Genomic DNA, 20,697 nt, shown 5'->3' with positions numbered 1-20,697 from the left:
GCAGAACACCGTCTTTGAACAAGAGAAGCAGGATGGAAGCAGACCCAACATTCCATGAGGCACCTGAACAGCTCTGAGAGCAAATCTAGCCCTCCACAGGGCACCTTGAGAAGGTATGTATTTCGTGTGCTGGTATTTCCAGAAGCTGATCTGAACCAAGAGGTGAGTTCCCGAGAGCAGCAAACGGAGTCCTGGAGTGCAGTTCTACCTTCCTAACGACCTCTGAGACTGAGAGCACATTAACAGATGGGGTCTTACACCCTAAAATTAAACCAGCAACTCTTGCTCTGTACAGAGGAGCTCCCCCAGCTCTGCGGGACTGGAGCTCTGCCCTTCTACTCTTGCAGCATAGCCCAGGGGAGCTCAGAGCTCCTCTTCCTGAGGTCCCAGCCTGGGCCTGCCTGAGCTAGAGGAGTTGGTCAGTACCACAACAGCTGCCCCATAACCGGACTAGTCTAACGACAACTGGTGTGCAGTCACGACCGCAATGGCACAGATGGCGAAGGCAAAACAGTCTCAGAAACACCAGGACGCTGTGGCCGGGCCAGCGGTACAGAGGAGCTCGGAGGCGGCAGCAAAGAGGCCGCGGCTGGGCCACCTCGCACAGGGGGAGCCTGGTGTCCGCCCCGGCCCCGGCAGGCACCAGGCCCCGCTGTCGCCATGGGAACGGGCCGTTCACCGGTGCCCCGTGTCTCGGCCCCGCCGCTCCGCGCTCCCGGCACGATGGTTCCGCGGGGGGCGGTGACAGCAAGGGGACAGCACGTCCCCTTTAAGAACGGCGCCGCCATGATCTGCCTGGTGCTGGGGCTCTTCGCCGGCTTCTTCCACAGTGGTACGGGACGGCACCCCCGGCCCTGGGGACCAGGGACCCCGCTCCCCTTGTGCCTGAGGGCCAGGGACTTCCCTTTCCCTGGAGAGACCCCCGCGGCTGAAGGCCCGGGACAGGGCCCCCCCTGTGCCTTCTGCGCCCGACGGCCGCGGGCAGGACCGCCCTGCCCTCCTCTGCAGGAACCTGGGACCCCTTCTGTGTCCCCACGGCTGAGGACCTGCGAACCCCCTGTGCCCACTAGGCTGGAGGCCCACAGGCGTCTCCTTCCCCCTGAGAGCTCTGCCTTCTCCTTGCAGCCTTCAGCGGGGTCAACGAACGAACCTTCGTGGCAATCAAACCGGACGGGGTCCAGCGGCGCCTGGTCGGGGAGATCATCCGGCGCTTCGAGAGGAAGGGGCTGCAGCTGGTGGGGATGAAGCTGCTGCAGGTGAGCGGCTGGGCCCACCCGGGCTGGGGGTCCCTGGAGCCGAGGAGCTGGCTGGGCCCACCCCAGCTGTGCCGGTGACTGCTGGGGGTCCTGGCTGTCATCCGGTCTGTACAGCCTGCTGCTGTCCTTCCAGTACTAAATCCTCGCAGCTCAGAGGAGAGTTGGCACTGGGAGGGGTGATTTCAGCTGTGGGGAGCATGTCTGCCCTTGGCTGTGCCCGTACTCCAGGGCTGTTACTGTAAGCTGTTACTGGAAACTCCTGTGTCAGGCTTCTGCTGTTTCACTCCTGGAACTGAGCATCTCAGCAAGAGCTTAATTCCCTTAATTTCATACATCCTTGAGGCACAGCCCTTGCCCAAATCCCCCCGTGTGGGAGTAGACTAAGCTCTGTGCTCTGTGCAGGCCTCGGAGGAGCTGCTGAAGGAACACTACATCTCCCTCCGGGACCGTCCCTTCTACAGCCGCTTGGTGAAGTACATGAGCTCCGGGCCCATCGTGGCCATGGTGAGTGCTGGCCAGGGCCCATGGACCAAGGGACAGGGACAAAGTGCAAGGTGTGAGCAGCAGTGGCTGTTGGCACAGTGGAAGTAAGGTGGTATCTCCCCTCAGAGGGTCTCTTGAAGCTGTACTGAACCACAGGGATATTTTCTGTTGGAAATTAAATCATAGAATAGTTTGGGTTGGAAGGGACTTTAAAGGCCTCTTTCCCCCCCTGTCATGGGCACGGACACCTTCCGCTATCCCAGGCTGCTCCAAACCCCGTGCAACCTGGCCTTGAGTGCTTCCAGGGATGGGGGAGAAATCCACAGACAATTTGGATTATTTTCCAAAATCAACTTTGGAAGAGTAATTTGGAGAGACCCTTTCCTGTTTCTCACCTGGGTGGATCTGGTGGGCAATTCAGACGGCAGATGTGACCTGCTGGAGCAGTTGTGGAAGCTGATCCTAGTTTTGCTCTCCTGCAGGTCTGGCAGGGCCTAGATGTGGTGAAGACAGTTCGCACCATGATCGGGGAGACCAATCCAGCTGAATCCAAGCCTGGCACCATCCGAGGAGACTTCTGTGTTGAAGTTGGCAAGTGAGAGCTTTGACTTCTTCCCTCAGTGTTCCAGGGCATTCTGTCCAGGCCTGTCATATGGGTCTGCATTCCCAGAGCAGTTTTCTCCCTTTTGTGCTCAGACCAGAGCTGAGCTCTGTTTCCTGGGGTTGGCTTTACTAGGAGGAAGAGCCTGGGTTGTGTCTTTCCTTCCTCCTGAGTCTTCTGTTGAAAGCAGGTAGGTTTTGCCTGTTTTCCTCTGATAATTGGGACTGTCAAGCTGTGAAGAGGAAGGGAGGCTCCCATTCAGTCCTTTTGTGGGAGCAGGTGAATATCCATGGGTGTTGACCTTGGGTGGCCTCAGCCTGGCTTGTGGTAGACACAGCTCTTACTGAACCATCCTGGCTTAGATCTCTGTTTACTGGTGTTGGATACCAAAATTACTTTGATGGAAGGGGGAAAATCTGGAGGCACAGCTGGAATCACTGACATAAAAAAAAAATGCAAATCTCAGAGCTACAGCCACTTGCAGCTCCTGTAGCAAACAAATTGTTCCTCAGCATAGGAGGAGGGAGTGCTGGGAACTGCTGGAAGGATGAGGGGTCTGTGATAGGAAGGGGTATTGTGGGATAGGACTGGCTCCATTGCTTTAATGAAATTAATCAAGGGGGAATTTTCCAGGCTGCAGCATCCCTCTGCCACCTTTCTGAGCTTGGTTAGAGCTGCTGCCTTTGTCCTTGCCCACAGGAATGTGATCCATGGCAGTGACTCAGTGGAGAGTGCTCAGCAGGAGATCTCTCTGTGGTTCCGCCCGGAGGAGCTGCCGTGCTGGGAGGACACAGCTGCACACTGGATCTACGAATGAGGTGCAGTGAGGAGCAATCTCAAGGGAAGTTCGTCTTCCTTCTGGGACACAGGACATTTCCATCCATTTCATGGCAGCTGCTGGGGCTGGCTGCAGATGCTCTGTGGGATTCCTCTTCTGCCTGGTGGATCCTGGGAGATGGGCTGTGTGTGGAACTCTGTGGTTCAGCTCCTGCCAAGGGGAGCTGTTTCTTTTTTTCTCTCTCTGCTCTAGTAAGTAGTTGGTACTGTTTCTCTGTTTGCTGCAGCTTCTTAAATCCCAAGTAGCTCAAGCTGATTCATGGAAGGAAAATTGGGCTTTTGGCCCATTCCTGGGTGTTCTCATCCCTGCCTGGAACAGAAGAATGCATTTTCCTTGCTGCTGGGAGAGGTGCTGATCACAAGGTGATGGGCGTGACAACTTACCTGCATTTCTAGAAGGCTTTTCAGCAAAGGCTTTTAAAGAATTGGGCTGCTGTAGGATAAGGGAGCAAATTCTCATTTTGGAGTTCATTCCAAGACAAGGAATGAAGGGTGGGACAATTCTCCCTTGGTGTGCTGGGGCACAAGCTCACCCAGTTCAGACGTGATGAGGTGAGTCCTTGGAAGGAAGATTCTCCAAATGCTGTTAAACGCACAATTCCTCAGGCTCTGGTTCCTGGGCTGTGGCTGCTGGGAGTGGGAAGCTCCTCCAGGTCTGCTCTGCTTCTTTGAGGCTGCATGGCCCTGACCCAACCTGACATCAGACTGTCCCTCCATGGTCACTGATGTGAAGCAGCAGCACTGGGGCAGCCACAGGAGTAGAAGGGGGGAGAGGGAAGCAAGGAAGGATTTATGGATCTAGGGCCTAGGAAGGACTCCCTTTAGGGCAGTATTTAGTTCTCTCTTGTGCACAGCACAGGCTGTGGAGTCCTGGCACTGAGCTGTGGCAGAGCCCAAGATTCTGCTTGTTATCCTGGGAGCTTGGAGTGGAGCTTTCCTGATGGGAGGGTATCTGGAAACTAGTTTGTAATGGGCTGGACAGCACCTCTGAGCTGTCTCTGGGCCACCCAGAGTTGTGCTGTGTCTGAGCTCCCTGTGGAGCCTCACCAGAGCATAAGGACAGGGACAGTGACGTGGAATCCTGCTGTGGAACAGGGACATGGTTAAACCAAGGGAACAAGATCCCCAGGGCATCCTGCATGTGGATGAGTTTGACCTGTGCCGTAAAAGCCTGTCCCTCTGGGTCCTCAACGTTGTAGGTGCTGGGGAATGAGGACAGTTCTTGGGGGGCAGAGGAAAGTCACCTTCACTCCCGTTCTGTGCTGGCCCCAGCGTGGTAGGGTTGAGCAGGGCAGGGCTGGGAGGTCTCCCTCCAATGAGTGGGGCTGTCTAGCTGCCTCAGACAAAGCTCCTCCTGCCCTGGGGCCTTCTCCAGGCATCTGTGTCCAGCTCTTAAGTACTTGCCAGATCCTGTTTGTTCCTGGACCTTGTCCACTTGACTGAATTTCGAGTCTGGCTGCTGCAGGAGAAGGTGCTGGTGAAAACGGAGGTGTGAAGCGAGTGGGAGGAAAGCCACATTTGTTGCGTAACAAATAGATTGAGAAGAGCTGTTGGCACCAAGAGCTGCTAGCTCTGACACAGAAAAGCTCTGCTCAAATACTCGAGCTCTATCTCCTGCCATTGCCTCTTCCTGAAGGATACCTCTTCTCCCTGTCTATGTAGATGAGACTTTAGATGCCCTCCTGCTCTCAAAGCCCACTGAACTCTGGGACCTGACTCATGAGACACAATCCCAGGCCAGTCCTCTCCTCTCTGTGTGTGTAGGTTTGGTGTCTGCCCGTGCTCGGGGGCACAATGGAGCAACAGCTGCAGGGAAAGGGGCCGCAGAGGCACTGCTGGGAGCAGGTAGAAGAGCTGAGCTGTGGGTGGTCTTCCTCGAGCCCCTGGGGACTTTAATTGCTTTGCATGTTGGCTCCTGCTGCTTCTCCTCTGTCCAAGACTGTGTTCAACTGTAATAATAAAAGTAGAAGCTGTCTGTTGTTCTTCTTGAGGGCCCTTGAAGGCAGGAGGCTGCAGGTGCTTGTGGAAAATGGCCTGGGCAGCAAAGTGGAGGGGAGGTTTTGGCTGCAGCATTTGTGTCAGAGCTGGAGGAGGTGCAGGCAGCAGAGATGCTGTTGTCTCTGCCCTGTGCAGGGCTCTTGTGCTTCCCACTGAAGCAGAAGTGTGGCTGGGATGATGTTCAGTGAAGCCAAGCTGCTGCTGCAGCACCACACGCTCGTGGCAGCAGAACCAGCAGGCTCTGTGCTCCTGCAGAACTCACAAAATCCCAGAATAGTTGGGGTTGGAAAGGACCTCTGGAGATCAGTTCCCTGTCAGAGCAGGGTCATGTGGAGCAGCTGTCACAGGAATGTGTCTAGATGGGTTTGGAATACCCTCCCTGGGCACCTGCTCCCATGCTTTGCCACTCTCAGTGTAAAAAAATTCTTCCTCGTGTTGTTGGGGGGCTTCTTTTGTTTTAGTTTCTGGCTGTTGTCCCTCCTCCTGTTGCTGGGCACACTGGAAGGGTCCTGCACCCTCCTCTTGCCTGGATGTCAGCTCCATGTCAGACCCTGGTTTCTGCTCCTAGGGCTTTTCTCTGAATTTCGAGCAGTGCATTTGCTAAGGAGTTAGGTCTGAGCTGGTGCTGTCAGCCAAACACAAGAGTATTGGAAAATGAAAGAAGGTTGAAAATGTTATGGGATGGGAAATAGCTTTTGAGCTGTTGTCTCCCTGCCCTGTTAGTGGGAACACAGAGCTTCAGCCCCAGTGTTGAGCAGGACATTACTCTCCCTGAGCAGAGCTGTAGCCCAGGATAGAGTCGGCTCTTTGGCTGCCACTGATGGCTCCTATTGAAGTTACCATTAACCCTCAGGCCTGTTGGCTGGGCTGCTCTCCAGCCTCCCATGCCCCAAATTATGTGTACAGCCCTGTCCCAGATGCAAAGCCCTGTCCCAGATGCAAAGTCCAGCATTGCTGCTGTTGAATTTCACACAGGTTGTGACTGCCCATCTCCCTGCAAGGGCCCTTTGGGGACTCCACAGCCCCTTCCAGTTCGCTGTTGTTGGCAAACCTCCCTAATGTATGTTAAATTCCTGAATCTGGATCGTTTATAGAAACATTCAAGCCCTCAAATAGAGTCCTGCATAACCCCAATGGTGACTGTCCTGCTGTGACCCTATTTACTGTAACCCTTTGAGCTTGACCTGGCACTGGCTGCTCACCCATGTAAAGGGGTACTTGTGGAGCTGTGTGAGGGACAGTTTATCCAAGACAGTGTTCGAGATGGTATCAAAAGCTTTGCTAAAACCCCAAACCACCACATCTACTTTTTTCCCTTGGTCAACACAAAGATGACTGACACAGAGCTGGGAGGAGTGGCTGATACCTCAGAGGGTTCTGTGGCCCTTCAGAGGGACCTCGACAATGGCAGAGGGGCAGAGAGGAACCTCCTGGAATCCAGCACAGACCAGAGCAGAGTCCTGCATCTGGGGAGGAACAACCCCAGGCACCAGAGTAGGCTGGGGCTGCAGATCTGTGAAAAGGGTGACACCAACTCTTCCTGATCAGCCCTGGGGCCAAGGTGGGGGTTCCTGGAGGGTGTGAGGGAGGGGATCTGGAGGGCACATCTGGAATGCTGTGTCGGGACAGGAGGGACATGAAGCTCCTGGAGCAGGTCCAGTGGAGGCTGTGAGGATGCTGAAGGGACTGGAGCATCTCCTTGTGAGGAAAGGCTGAGGGACCTGGAGCTGTTCAGCTTGGAGAGCAGCCCCAGCTGAGAGGGGCCCTCAGCCCTGGGTGTCCCAGGGAAGGGCAGAGCAGGGCCCAGGCTCTGCTCCAGGGGCCCGGCAATGGCATCAGAGCAAGGGGCAGAGACTGAGCCCAAGAAGCTCCAAATGGGCAGGATGAAAATCTTTTTGGTATACTGGAACAGGCTGCTCTGAGAGGTAGTGGAGTGTCTCTAACTGGAGATATTTCAGAACTGTCTGGACACAGCCCTGTGCTGACCCTGCAGGTGGGACCAGATGAGCCACTGTAGTCCCCTTCAGCTTGAACCATTCTGTGACTCTGGGGAATCAGTGCCTGAGCTTTTCACAAGTGGAAATTAAGCGGATTAAGCAGGACCTTACCCCTGTGAGCCCACTGCTGGCTGTGACCGCTGACTGCATTGGCTCTCAAGGGCTTTTCAGCAACTCCCTAAATAACCTCCAGGATTTTAAAGGACACTGAAGTGGGACTGTTTAGATATGTTAGATTACACTGTTGCACCTTATCGTTACACACATTCCCTAAATTGGATTTCATTCTACGGAGGAAACCTCAGCTTATTTAAGGGACACGGGGGGGCAGGACGAACGCAGGTTCCCGGAGGCTTCACGCCACTGATTCCTAGGAGGATCCACCAAACGCGGCTCGGTGAGTGAAGAGAGCGGACAGCCTCTCCGAGACCTCGCCGCCAGACCTCCACGGCTTCCCCGGGGCCGCCGCCATCTTACCGCCCCTCCCGCCACTGCGCGCGGGGCGCCGGGAAGGGGCGGTACCGGCGGCGGGGATTGGCCCGCCTCGATCACGTGGTGGGGGCAGCCTCCCTCGAGCCGTTCCCGCGAGGCGTGGCCGTTGGGGCGGTCGCTGATTGGTCGCAGTGCGAGGCGTGGCCGTTAGGGCGGTCGCTGATTGGCTGCGGCGCGCGCGGCCCGGCGCGAGGGCAGCACCGCCCACGTGACGCGGGCGCGGGGCCGGAGCGGGCCCGGAGCGGCGGTGGTGGTTGAGTCCCGCCGGCGGTGAGTGAGGGTGGGCGGGCCTGCGGCCCCGGCACCACGGCCTCGGGCCTCTCCTCAGCCCCGCGGGCCGCGCTCCCTCCGGCGGCGCTGCCACCCCGACTCCCGCTCAGCCCCCAAGTCCCGCTCCGCCCCCGAATCCCGCTCCGCCCTGGGCCCCGCTCAGCCCCCATCGGGGCCGCTATCCCAGGGACAGTGGTGTCCGGGCCTCCGTGGAGCGGGAGATCAGGCGGTCGGAACGCAGCCCGGGCCCCGGAGGTGCAGCCCCAGCCCGGTGTTTGTGCCCAGGGCTCCTCGGCCGCGTCAAAGCGAGTCTGGCAGGCTCATTTTGTTTCCCTGGCAGCTGGATTTCCTTCAGCCCTTACAAATGGAGAGGTGTGGTGTGAGGAAACCTGCAATGGACTGGAGGGATAGCGGGGAGCTTCCAGTGTTGGATGGAAGACTGGTACAAGGATTGACTTCTTTCTTTCTTTCTTCTCTCTAATGATTGCAGTAAGCGCTCACAGCACGGCCCTTTGTCACTTCCCGAGAAAACTCCAAAAGCAAAGCACGTGTTCTGCTGCCAACATCCCCTGTTATCATTGGTGAAATCCATCAGTGCAGCCCGACAGACCTTTCCTAATGCAATGGGAACGATGCCATGAGGCCTGGTAAGACTTGGCCATAGCCATGACAGAGCCCCACAGGGTTTCGTTCACCACTCTGCATGGGCCACTGAGCAGTACCTTCCTGAAGAGGTCTCGGAAGGACGATGGAGAGCAGCCCCCAGAGCCCGAGCCGGCAGCCACGGCCGTGCGGATCACCCTGACCCTCTTTGAGCCAGACCACAAACGCTGCCCGGAGTTCTTCTACCCGGATCTCCTCAAGAGCTGTCGAGGGAAAGTGAAAGGGTGTTCTTCAGGTGACAAGGTGAGTGTCCCTGGGGGACTGTGGGAACCAGTGTTGTAGCTGAAGTTTTCAAAGGCTGTCTCAGCATCGCTGTTTTGAGGATTGGGTCTGTGCTTGCTGTGAGGTGCTGCAAAGTGGGAGGAGTGTGGATGAACAACCTGCAGGCAGGAGAACTGACACTTGGCTGGGGTTCTTGTTGTCAGGCCATACTGTGTAACTCCAGCCCTGGCTGGAATTTGGTGTTGGGAGGGTGTTGTGCTGGTGGTAGGTGTAGGATATGATGCTCGTTTAGTTTGGAGTGGCTTGATCTAAAGTGAGTTTTGGTACCTGGGCAGCTGGCAGTGATAAAGAGCCGTTTTCCAAAGAGCACCAAAGGAGACATGAATGAAAACTTCTGTAGCATCTATTTGAGTTAGGAGTGTTTGTCTGTGAAAAGAAACTTACTGGATTCTATTCCTTTTACTGTTTGCCTTCAGGACTGTTAGCAGTCAGTTATGCTTTATGCCACTTGATTTTTGGGGGGGGGTTTATTGAGGGTTGGGAAAAACAGAGGCAGGTACAAAACTAGCTGGGAGAGCACCCAAACTACAGAGACACTCTCAAATCCCAGCATAATTTGGCTTGGAAAGGGCCTTAAAGCCCATCCCACCCCCTGCCAAGTCCAGGGACAATTTCAACTATACCTGGTTGCTCCAAGCTCTGCCCAGCCTGGCCCTGGATGCTGCCAGGGCTTCTCTCAGGGCACCCTGTGCCAGGGCCTCCCCAGCCTCCCAGGCAACAATTCCTTCCCAATACCCCATTCATCCCTGCTCTCTGGCAGTGGGAAGCCACTCCCTGTGTCCTGTCCCTCCATCCCTTGTCCCCAGTCCCTCTCCAGCTCTCCTGGAGCCCCTTTAGTCCCTGGCAGGGGCTCTGAGGTGTCCCTGGAGCCTTCTCTTCTCCAGGTGAGCACCCCCAGCTCTCCCAGCCTGGCTCCAGAGCAGAGGGGCTCCTCTGGACTCTGCACAGCTCCACATCCTTCCTGTGCTGGGCCCCAGGGCTGGGGCAGCTCTGCAGGTGGGGTGTTAGAGGGGTTAGAGGAGCAGAGTCCTCCCCTCCTGCTGCCAACACTGGGGCTCAGCCCAGCACAGAGGGTTTCTGGGTGCTCACGGCTGGGGCAAGTCCAACTGTCACCCCCCCAACACCCCAAATCCTTCCGCCAGGGCTGCTCTCCATCCCTTCATCTCTCAGCCTGGATTGATCCCGTTGGTTCCAGGTGCAGCACCAGCATTTGACTTTGTTGAACCTCATGATGTTCCCATGGTCCCAGCTCTCGAGCCTGTCCAAGTCCCTCTGGGTGGCCTCCTGTCCCTCAGGTGTGTCAGCCACATCACACAGCTGGGCAGCATCTCCAAACATTCTGAGGGTGCCCTGATCCCACTGTCCATGCCACTGATGAAGATCTTGATCAGCGCTGTCGTAAAGGTTGATTTATCTGAGCTTCTGCCCAGCTGCTCTGGTCAGGATGGGTTTAATTCATGGGGTTTTGGTGGCAGTGTGGCAGGATTGACTGTCATGGTTTTAACCCTTTTGTTTCTACAGAAGAAAGACCCGACTGATCCCTTCAATGATGAGGAAAAAGAAAGACATAAAGTGGAGGCTCTTGCTAGGAAGTTCGAAGAAAAATATGTAAGTGTTTCTTCTTTAAATTGTGTTATTCTTTGGGCTGGACAATGCTGTTCAGCTCTCTGGCACTGCTTTTAATGCTCACTGTCTCTCAAGTTCCTATTCTCCCCCAGTCCTTTATCCTGGCTGCCACGTGCTGTTTTTTATGTTCTTCTTCTGTCTCAAGGCTGCAAAAATAGTTCAGATTCATTCTTAAATCAGATGAGTCTGATTAAAGCAAATGACGTGAATTAAAGTGAATGGCAAATCACTTACTGTGATTGATAAAATTGAATTTCCTGAAGCAAAAATTAATTTCTAGGCTTTGTTGCTGTGGCAGGATGGAATGTGCCAAGTCTCTGAGCATGGGGCTGTGATGAGTTTACTGCCCTCAGGACACTGCTGCATGGATCTGTCTTACCTGGTCCTTTCTGTTCTTCCTTTTGCATTATTTATGTGGTTGGCAATAAAACCATGCTGTGGTTTTTATACTCTTTGGCACTTGGGGGTAGCAAGTTGTGTGTTGTTTTGTGATACAGATTTGGCCCATGGGTCACCCTGACACACTCTCTGTGTGTTTGATGCCTGTAGTACTGAGTCTGTAACCACTGGAGCACTTAGGGTAGAGTAAGCTCTATGGAAGAGAGCCCTGGCAGGAATGTTGAAGGGGTGCAGACCCAGTTCAGTGTGGAGTCTGGCTGGCAGTTTTTCATTTGGCTGCACTGTTTTGTTTCTGTATGACAAGGCTTAAAACTGGATTTACCACACCCTGGGAGTACAGTGCGATGGGATCCAGCCCTGGTTTGGTTCTATAGCTTTTCTGTCCTGGAGCCAGCGTTGCTGTCCTGGGTCAGGGTATCTCTGTGGTACTGGGAAAGAAAAGTGATCACAGTGTCCATGTTTCCTTGTTCAGGGTGGCAAGAGGCGCAGGAAGGACCGGATTCAGGATTTGATTGATATGGGGTATGGCTATGATGAGTCCGACTCCTTCATCGACAACTCGGAAGCTGTGAGTGCTGGGGGTGTGAGAGTGGCTAAAGGTGGCTGCCTGGGAGGCTGAACATGGACTGGGAGTGAGCCAGGAGGGTGCCAGAGCCAGGGAATGAGAGCTCCTGGGGCAGCTGCATGGCAGGAGATGCTGGTAGACATTCCAATGTGTTCTTGGGGGAGCACAATCTCCTCAGTCTCGTGCCCAGGGACAGGACTTGAGGAAATTGCTGGAGCTGAGTCAGGGAGCTTTAGGTGGGATATCAGGAAAAGGTTCTTCTCCCAGGGCATGGTCAGGCACTGGAACAGCTTTCTCAGGGAAATAACCACAACAAGCCTGTGTGAGCTCAGAAAGCATTTGGACAATGCTCTCAGGGATGCACAGGTTGGGATTGTTGGGGTGTCTGTTCAGGGCCAGGAGTTGGACTCAATCCTGGTGGGTCCCTTCCAACCCAGTATATTTTGTGATTCCACGAATCCCACTGCATCTTCCAAGCAGCTGAGCTACAGAATGAAGTAACCAAGCTCCCAGTGCCAATGAACTGTTCTCTGTTATTTCCAGTATGATGAACTCGTTCCTGCCTCTCTCACTACGAAGTATGGAGGGTTTTACATCAACTCAGGAACACTGCAGTTCCGGCAGGCCTCTGAGTCTGAGGATGACTACGTCAAAGAGAAGAAGAAGAAGTGTCCCAAGGTCAGCAAGGAAGCTTTCTCAATTATTCCTCTGTTATAGCTCAGAGCTTGCTGCAGTGTGTTATCATCTAGAGTGGGAGAGATTAATAACTTGGTGTGGACAGAATAGGGATAAGCATTTGAAATCCCATTGCATCCTAACATTTCTTAGTAAAATGAAACATATCTGGCATGGATTCTGGTGGGGTTACCTGGTTCCCAGAGCAGAGGTGACAGCAGCTCCCTGTCATCCTGGAAGTCACAGCATTATGGGGATGCTGTCAAATGCTGAAGGCAGCATGTGCCAGAACTGTGGTAAAGGATGTAAGGGAGTTGGGTTAATGAGTCCTGTGTTTTTACATTCCTGGGAGAGGTCCCAGAGTGGCTCTGGGATTGCTGGTGATGTTGTGAGAAACTCTTTGATTGTGACTCATTTTTAACCCTCTGCAGAAGCGGAAGTTGAAAGATGGGGGTGAAAAAATAAAGAAGAAGAAGAAGGATGATTCTTATGATAAGGAAAAGAAGTCGAAGAAGTCCAAGTTTCCAAAAGCTGGGTAAGGAGGGGAGGAGGGAATTCTTGCTGCCTAGCACCTTGTTTCAGCATTACAGGTGGCTGCAGTAGGAATCTCTTGCAGTGTGGAGTGGCTGAAATGCACATTGCAAACACCAGCAGGAAAACCCCTGTTGCTTCCAGAGTGGGAAAGAAAGGCAGGGGATGATGAGGGAAGGAGCATAGCTCCACAGCAGTAGTGTGTGAGCAAAGAGGGGCAGAGCAGACTGCAGGAGTGTTTTGTGGGCACTGACAGTGGGAACAGATATGGAGAGTGGAGAGAAAGATAACAACTGTTGGGATGAAGCTGTGGGAGGAAAGGCACGTGGGAAGGGCTTGGGCTCGGGCTTTACGAGTTGAGCTGGCAGGGAGGGAGAGGTTACAAGGCAGGCTGTGTTACTGCTCTCTCTGGGCAGTCCTTTGTACTCCTGCCCAAAGTATTTCCTGGATGAGTGCTCAGCTCTTTTATAGCTTTTGGGCTGTAAAATGGATTGGTTTTTCTTTTTGTTCTGAGTCATCTTGTGCTGTAGCTCTGTCCTTGCTTTGGTCTGCCTGGCCTTTCTCTTTCAGTATCTATATCTGTTGCTTTTCACTCATTTCCTAAGGCTTTTCCTTCTTCCTTTAACTATTTGTTGTAATTTATATTTTCCTGCATGCATCTGCTTTTGGGCAACACCAACCCATGTGTCTGACATGGTATCATCAGTGTGTGATTCCTTCAAAGCAATCAAGGAAAGGAATTTGCTCTCCTGGTTTTAAGACAGCAGAAAGCTTCACACTAACTCTGTCCTGCCTCAGTTCCTCTTTACTAATTGTCCATTTCCTAGCCATCCTTGCTGGAATAACAATAATATCATGTAGCTAAATGAAAGCAGAGCTATGTGGAGGTGGTTTAAGTCCCAGCACCTCTCTGCAGTGAGTCAGGACAGCCTTCTGTGAGCTGAGATGAGCAGCCAGAACCTTAAGACTTTTAGAAGCTGTAAAATACTTTTTCTGGTGTAATTGGTTAAGGGGCCAAGACTTTCGAGGGAATTCTGAAGTGAACTGGGGGGGGGGGGGGGGAAGGGACCCTCTCTGCTCCTTGATCTTGTATTCAGTTCCCTTTCCTTTTGGCTTTGTTTGCAGCTTCACAGCATTAAATGCAAGTAAGGAGAAAAAGAAGAAGAAATACTCTGGAGCTCTCAGTGTCAAGGAGATGCTGAAGAAGTTTCAGAAGGAGAAGGATGCTCAGAAGAAAAAAGAGGAAGAGCAGAAAGTGGTGACTCCTTCCCCAGCAGACCCTGCAGCCCCAAGGGAGGCAGAGGCCATGGCTGACCCTCTGCTCTCGCTCTTCGGCCACGCCAGTGACAGTGACCTGCTCCAGGCAGCCACAGCCATGGATTCCCTGAGTGAGCTGGACCTGGAGCGACTCCTGAGTGAGTCCCCAGAGGGCAGTCCCTGCCCCGAAGTGGAGGATGGCAGTGACCCTGGTGGCACAGGCTTGGAGCAGGAGTTCAAGCAGCCACCATCCCTCCCAGAAGGGCTGCCAGCCCCCCTGGAGAAACGGATCAAGGAACTGGCTCAGGTACAGCAGCTGCTAGGGGCACTGGGGCTGGTGGGTACTGGAGGGGTACAGCTCTGCTGGGTGTGGGTGGCAGCACCCAGGGACAGAGCATATTCCAGTGGGGGAGTTTCTCAGATCCACTGGGATCACACCTTTGTGTCACCTGGTTTCTTCTAAGTCATTTTCTTGAAGATGTCAAGAATGTCCAAGTGCTGGACCTTGTTGGCTACTGAATGTAACACTGGAGATCACACCTGATCAGGATTCCTTCTTTACCCCTCTTGGCAAAGTATGCATCTGATGCAAGAAGTAATTTCCAAAGTCACTTTGACATGAATGAACTGAAATGTGAATTACTGAGGCTGGAGTGCTTGTTTGGGCTAGGATAGAGGTAATTTTCCCCACAGTGTCTGTTTTGGGGCTGTTTTGAATTGTGCTGTAAAGACAGCTGATAACCCAGGGATGTTTTTGCTACTGCTGAGCAGGGAGTGTTCACCCAGTGCCCAGACCTTTGCTGCTCCTCACCCCATACTGCCAGTGAGGGGCCTGGGGGGCATGAGGAGTTGGGAGGGGACACAGCCAAGACTGCTGATCCCAACAGGGATATCCCAGACTATGCTCAGCATATAAAGCTGCAGGAAGAAGGAAGAGGGGGATATTTGGAGTGATGACATTTGTTTTCCAGAGGAACAGCATGTTACATGTGATAGAGCCCTGCTGTCCTGGGGATGGCTGAACACCTGCCTGTCCATGGGAAGTGGGGAATGAATTCCTTGTTTTGCTTTGCTTGGATGGCTTTTGCTTTCCCTGTTACACTGCCTTATCTCAGCTTACGAGTTTTCTCACTTTTACCCTTGTGATTTCCTGCCCCATCCCACCTGGATGAGGGAGCAAGTAACTGTGTGGGGCCAAGTTGCAGGCTGGGGTTAAACTATGACAAGGACAACTTCCACTATAATATTTTTGATGTGATGTGCTGGTCAAGACAGTGAAGGGGTGCACAGTGTTCTGTGTGTAAAATAAGAAGTTGCAGCTGGAAAGCATTGCCACTGTTCTGTACTGGGAGAAGGCCAGGAAAGCCCTGTAGATGGGGCTTGAGGATTTGCTAGAACCATTTCCATGTCACAGGCAGATCCTTTGCTGAAGCTTGGGTACCACTGGAATTGCACCAATTTGGCAGTTTGAATCCTTTTGCCATTTTTAGCATCTTGTTGTTGGGTTACCACTTAGGGGGTGGAATATATTAATGTCTGGAATGATGATCCTGTGTGTTTTTACCAGTAGCTCCTCCTGGAGCTGGACTCCTGGGGGACTCACCCCTCTTCTCCAAAATGTGGTGTGCTTTGGGAAGCTCCAGTCTGTTTTGGAGAAGGAAAACGTTGGGTGCTGGTCAGGGATCCCTTCTGGCATGTCAAAGCGTGCTTTCAGCCTTGCGGTGTGAGGGTTGTCACCATCAGCCTGTCAACAAGTGCTACTGTGGTTTTAAACATTGATTTTAAGTCATAAACGTGCCCTTGGAGCTCTGTGGTGGTTCTGCCTCCTGGGACACTTCAGTTTAGAGCACCTCTTACTTAAGAGATGCTGAGTAACTCCTGTTACTGAAGATAAGCTGCTCTTAGAAAACTGTTCTGCTGAGTTGTGCAGTGGGGGTAAGCAGATGGGAGGGGAGGAGGAAGTGGAGCAAGTATTGCCACAGCTGATAAAAATCATGGGATCTTGGTGGATGTTTCTGTTTCAGAAAGCACCAAAACAGCTGTTTCTGGCTCTGAGTTAAAGAATATTTTGGAAGTTCCACAATATGAGGTTAATTGTTACAGTGTTGTGAAACAGTTTAATAGCAGAGTCCCCACTGATTTTCCTGCTTAGATTTTCTTGCTGCTGTGCCTCTCGTTGCTGGATTGGGGATGTTAAGAAACAAACCGAAACCTGTGGCTCAGTTAGGACTCTGGGACATGAACTCAGGTGGGAATGAAGAGGTGCTGTACCTCTGCCTGAGAGCCAAGTCTCTGCATCCCAGAGGTGGGAGCATCTTCTGAGTTAAATGGAGCCCCCAGGCATTTCCTCTTCTACTAGAACTGCTTTGACTTTAACCCTCTCCTTCCTAAATTCTTTTCCTGTTGAGGATTCTTCTTAGCGTTGAGCCTTCTCCTTTGATATCACCTGCTGCTGGCAGCGAGGAATGTTCATCCTCTGGGTATAAATTAATTGCTTGCCTGCCTCAACTTTGGAGTGGTAAATCATGGGATTTCAAAATCCTCTCCTGGTCTCCTTTCCAGAGCAAGGAATCACTAACTCATTGTGGTGCCTTGTGCCAATTCCCAGTTTTGTTAATATCCCCACTCAGAAAAAACTGAAAGCTCTTGGCAATTTGCTATTATCTCATTGATCTCTTGGAGTTATTTTCTTGCTGGACATATTTTTAATGGGTGTGATGTTTTTGGGCAGCACTTTGTGAGCTGCAGTCATAGCTCAGGAAGCTTCCTGAACAGGACTTTTTTTTTTTTTGTTTCCATGGTGTTGGCTAGGAATAACACATCCCCTGTGGCTGTGACTCTTCTCTGTTGGAGTCTTGGCTTAATTTCCAGATTGATCTGGAAAACCTGGTGATGTCTCCTCAGTCTTCCTCAGATATGATTAGGATGAGCTTTCCTGGTCCAGGGACAAGCTCTGTGCTCATATTCCTTAGTCTACTGAGAAGTTAAAACCATGCCCTGAAGCTGTTGTTATCCCCATGGCAAGTTTGCCAAAGAAGCCACCAAACCACCTCTTTTGTCCCACGAAACAGAGGAATCTGCACTCCAGAGTGGTAACTCCAGTGCATCTGGAGAGGAGAATCCAGTCTGGGAAGGTCACCAGGTGTGCAGGACCTGGTGTTACTAGGTCAGGCAGGGTTGGACTTGAACTGGGCAGGTATGAGAGGACAGGTCACCACCACTTCTGCTGTGACAGTTTATGTAATGAAACTGTGCCTTGTTTTGCAGTAGTTCTGTGGTGGTTTTGAAGACACTTGGTTGCTTGTGCCAGCTGTGAACTGCTGATGATTTGTGTTATTTCCTGACTTCCAGGCTGCCAGAGCTGCTGAGGGAGAAGGCAAGCAGAGATTCTTCACTCAGGACATCAACAACATCATACTGGAGTAAGTGCTGCCAGCAGAGAGGTGTGGGAAAGGAGAGCATTAGGAAGAGCATTTTTTATAAATTCAGGAGCAGGTTCAGCAGGAATTGTGGAGTTGTCCTTGTGCAGGTCTTCCAGACAGAACATGCCCAGATTAACATTAAAGTCTCCTAGAAATGGTTTTCAGTTGAAATATGATGAGGTGGGAGATTGATGGAGGGGATATAGCCAGGCCTCCTATTCTCAAGATGCTGCCTGATATTTATATGCCTAAATTTGGTCATTTGACCTGTGAGTTTAACTTGATACAAGACCAGTAAATCTATCCCTTTGACAGATGTCAGGCATGTTCTTGCTACTTAACTTACATGTTATATAGAATTGTTTGTAACTGGGATATGGCTGCTGTGTTCAACTGGTTCTCTGGGAAAACTGGAGGAATTCCATTCCTGCTCTGTGATTTGAAGCCCCAAATTACAGAGTGCCAGTGTTGCTCAGACAGCTGCAGATAATGGGTTCATTCTTCTGCCAGAGCCTGGAGAGGGTTGATGAATGCACAGGGCTTTGTGATCAGTGCAATAATACTGACACCCAGGCTTTAATTTCATTAAGGTTTATCCAAGCACTTGCAGGGAACTGCCAAGGGGAGGTTTGGGACTCTGTTTCCCTCTCATTTCCAGGGCTGATTACCACCTTCCAGCATTCCAGTGCTGGCTGCACAAACAGTCCTTGTCTGGTGTCAGACTGATCACTTCAGCCTCGTTCAGAGGAGATTTAGACAGATTTGTAGAATTTTGCTGTACAATTTGTATCAGGGCAACCCCTGAGGTGAATATAGACTGGGAGAAGAACTCACTGTGAGCAGCCCTGGGAGAAGGATGTGGGGTGTTGATAGGTGAGAGGCTGGACATGCTCCCCCCTGTGTGCACCCAGAAACCCCCCTGTGCTGGGCTCAGCCCCAGTGTGGGAAGAAAGGAAGGGGGGATTCTGCCCCATCAGGTGAGACCCCACCTGCAGAGCTGCCCCAGCCCTGGGGCCAACAGCAGCAGGACATGGAGCTGTGGAGAGAGTCCAGAGGAGGCCATGGAGATGCTCCAAGGGCTGGAGCCCCTCTGCTCTGGAGCCAGGCTGGGAGAGCTGGGTGTGCTCACCTGGAGAAGAGAAGGCTCCAGGGACACCTCAGAGCCCCTGCCAGGGGCTAAAGGGGCTCCAGGAGAGCTGGAGAGGGACAGGGGACAAGGAGGGACAGGACACAGGGAATGGCTTCCCACTGCCAGAAGGCAGGGATGGATGGGATATTGGGAAGAAATTGTTCCCTGAATCTGGATTGTTTATAGAAATGTTCAAGAGCGCCAGCCCTCAAATAGAGTCCTGCATAACCCCAATAGTGACTGTCTTGCTGTGACCCCATTTACTGTAACCCTTTGAGCTTGACCTGGCACTGGCTGCTCACCCATGTAAAGGGGTACTTGTGGAGCTGTGTGAGGGTGGGGAGGCCCTGGCACAGGGTGCCCAGAGAAGCTGTGGCTGCCCCTGGATCCCTGGAAGTGTCCAAGGCCAGGCTGGACAGGGCTTGGAGCAGCCTTGGGACAGTGGAAGGTGTCCCTGCCCATGCAGGGGGTGGGATGGGATTTAAGGTCTCTTCCAATTCAAACCATTCTGTGACTTTGATGATGGTGATGATGAATCACTTGGCATTTTTTGCACTTTCTGACACCAAGAGTTGGCTTAAAAAGCCAGGCTCCTAATTTCTGTTTAAGTGTGTAGATGGGTTTGGCACACACTGATCTCTCTCATCTACTCACTTGGAAGTTGAAACCCAAGGGATAAAGTTTAATTTTGTATTGTCCTGAATTCTACTGCCAGTGGAACATAACCAGTGTGCACTTCTCATTTCATTGCCTGACCCTCCTGCATGCAGCTGCCAGGGAGAGCTGCAGAACAGATGAGACTGCTGACTTGCATTTGTTCCTTCTCCAACTAGTCCCAGACCAAATTCAAAGCATAGCTTGGGATAAAACCTCTTGATTCTAGAATCCAAAAAACGTTCACCAAGGCAGTTTGCCTTGTCCTTTGTCCTTCTGTCCCTGCCTGCAGCTCCCCTCAGAGTGGCCCTGGTTGCTCAGGAGTCCCTGCTAACGCTGTATTTGTCCCCACAGCATCGAGCTGCAGACACGGGAGCTGAGCAGCCAGGTGCGCTCGGGGGTCTATGCTCACCTGGCCGCCTTCTTCCCCTGCAGCAAGGACACCCTGCTGAAGCGAGCCCGCAGGCTCTACCTCTATGAGCAGGTGAGGGAAGTGGCCAGCACAGGCCTGTGTGTGTGGCAGCCCTGCTGGGCACAGTGTGGCTGTTGTCCCCAAACGGTCTGTGTCCTCCATGGGGCACCGTCCCAGCACTGGGGGTGGGGGTTGGAACTGGCTGGATTTTGGTGTCCCAGCCGTGTGGAGCTTCAGGCTGTTCTGTGCTTGCTGCAGGGTGGCAGACTGAAGGAGCCTCTGCAGAAGCTGAAGGAAGCCATTGGAAGGGCCATGCCAGAGCAGGTGGCCAAGTACCAGGAGGAATGCCAAGCCCATACTCAGGCCAAGTTTGCCAAGTAAGCTCCTCAGTTGCTCATTCCCCATCTGTAGCCTTTCCCAGCAGGCCTGGAGACTGCTCTTGAAGTTTGCCACCTCCTTTTGTTCCGTAGGCTAAATTTGCTGAAGGCATCGATTGGCCTAATTAAGCTGTGTGTGTTCTTTGTGCTGTCTGTAGTGATGCCAGCTATAGCAGCACTGATGGGACCAGAGCTTGGCTGAAGGGTTTTGCGTGTGCAGGTGTGTCCTTAGGAATATGGCAGCCTGGGAACTGTCAGGTTGGATTAATCCCATCATCTCTATTACAAAATATTGTGAGGTTTCTTAACCTTGAGCCCATAGCTCAGCTTGCACCCTAAGCCAGAGATTGCTGATATTGAGACCTCTGTTCAGTGCCGTTCAGAGATACTTAATCTTCCCCTTGAACCTGCAGGACAATCACTTCTACGTTTCCTGTCTCCATCTTAGGATGCTGGAAGAGGAAAAAGACAAAGAACAGCGAGTTTGTTCTGATGATGATGAGGATGAAGAAAAGGGAGGGAAGCGTGTTGCGGGCCCGCGGAAGAAATTCCAGTGGAATGATGAAATCAGGTTTGAATAACTCAGATATTAAGCAAACTCATGACCTGTCTTTCTCTGCAGTTGGCAGTGAAGCATTTTGGTGTCTGTTTCTTGTTTACAGAGGAGTGCTGATCTCCTGTAGGAACAGTCAGCTTGGAGGTTCATGGCACATGGTGCTGTTTATGGAAGCTACTACTGCATTTATCACATCTCACCCTGAAACTGATTTC

The 20,697-nt window shown here is 52.5% G+C and overlaps 2 protein-coding genes across 14 annotated transcripts in view; both read left to right on the top strand.

The window, feature by feature from the left end:
* The first annotated feature begins 723 nt into the window (after nucleotides 1-723).
* On the top strand, nucleotides 724-5,152 carry NME3 (NME/NM23 nucleoside diphosphate kinase 3). The gene is made up of 5 exons (XM_062503882.1): nucleotides 724-832; nucleotides 1,126-1,256; nucleotides 1,659-1,760; nucleotides 2,222-2,334; nucleotides 3,040-5,152. Exons 1-5 carry the CDS (start codon nucleotides 724-726, stop codon nucleotides 3,155-3,157), a joined length of 573 nt encoding a protein of 190 aa, XP_062359866.1. The 3' UTR covers nucleotides 3,158-5,152.
* Nucleotides 5,153-7,858: 2,706 nt separating this feature from the next.
* Nucleotides 7,859-20,697, top strand: part of UBN1 (ubinuclein 1) — a 33,198-nt gene continuing 20,359 nt past the window's right edge. For 4 of the 13 annotated variants that reach the window (XR_009933706.1, XR_009933705.1, XR_009933704.1 and 1 more), the window contains exons 1-11: nucleotides 7,957-8,306; nucleotides 8,425-8,840; nucleotides 10,401-10,487; nucleotides 11,377-11,472; nucleotides 12,013-12,147; nucleotides 12,576-12,679; nucleotides 13,801-14,239; nucleotides 17,284-17,354; nucleotides 19,492-19,621; nucleotides 19,808-19,926; nucleotides 20,375-20,497. Coding sequence is in view for 10 of the 13 variants with exons in the window: in XM_062503810.1 (XP_062359794.1) it covers nucleotides 8,601-8,840; nucleotides 10,401-10,487; nucleotides 11,377-11,472; nucleotides 12,013-12,147; nucleotides 12,576-12,679; nucleotides 13,801-14,239; nucleotides 17,284-17,354; nucleotides 19,492-19,621; nucleotides 19,808-19,926; nucleotides 20,375-20,497 (1,544 nt within the window). In the remaining 3 variants the exon portion in view is untranslated. The other 9 variants (XM_062503815.1, XM_062503816.1, XM_062503813.1 and 6 more) reach the window with 6 other exon arrangements.

The sequence above is a fragment of the Cinclus cinclus genome, chromosome 16 (genome assembly GCF_963662255.1).
Source record: "Cinclus cinclus chromosome 16, bCinCin1.1, whole genome shotgun sequence".
NCBI classification, from domain to species: Eukaryota; Metazoa; Chordata; class Aves; order Passeriformes; family Cinclidae; genus Cinclus; species Cinclus cinclus.
The sequence above is the reverse complement of the archived record's forward strand: the minus strand, read 5'-3'. Positions and strand labels throughout refer to the sequence as shown.

Coding starts and splice junctions, on each gene's coding strand:
- NME3 (XM_062503882.1), top strand. CDS start 724: ATGGTTCCGCGGGGGGCGGTGACAGCAAGGGGACAGCACGTCCCCTTT. Junction 833..1,125: donor CGCCGGCTTCTTCCACAGTG/GTACGGGACGGC, acceptor TTCTCCTTGCAG/CCTTCAGCGGGGTCAACGAA. Junction 1,257..1,658: donor TGGGGATGAAGCTGCTGCAG/GTGAGCGGCTGG, acceptor TGCTCTGTGCAG/GCCTCGGAGGAGCTGCTGAA.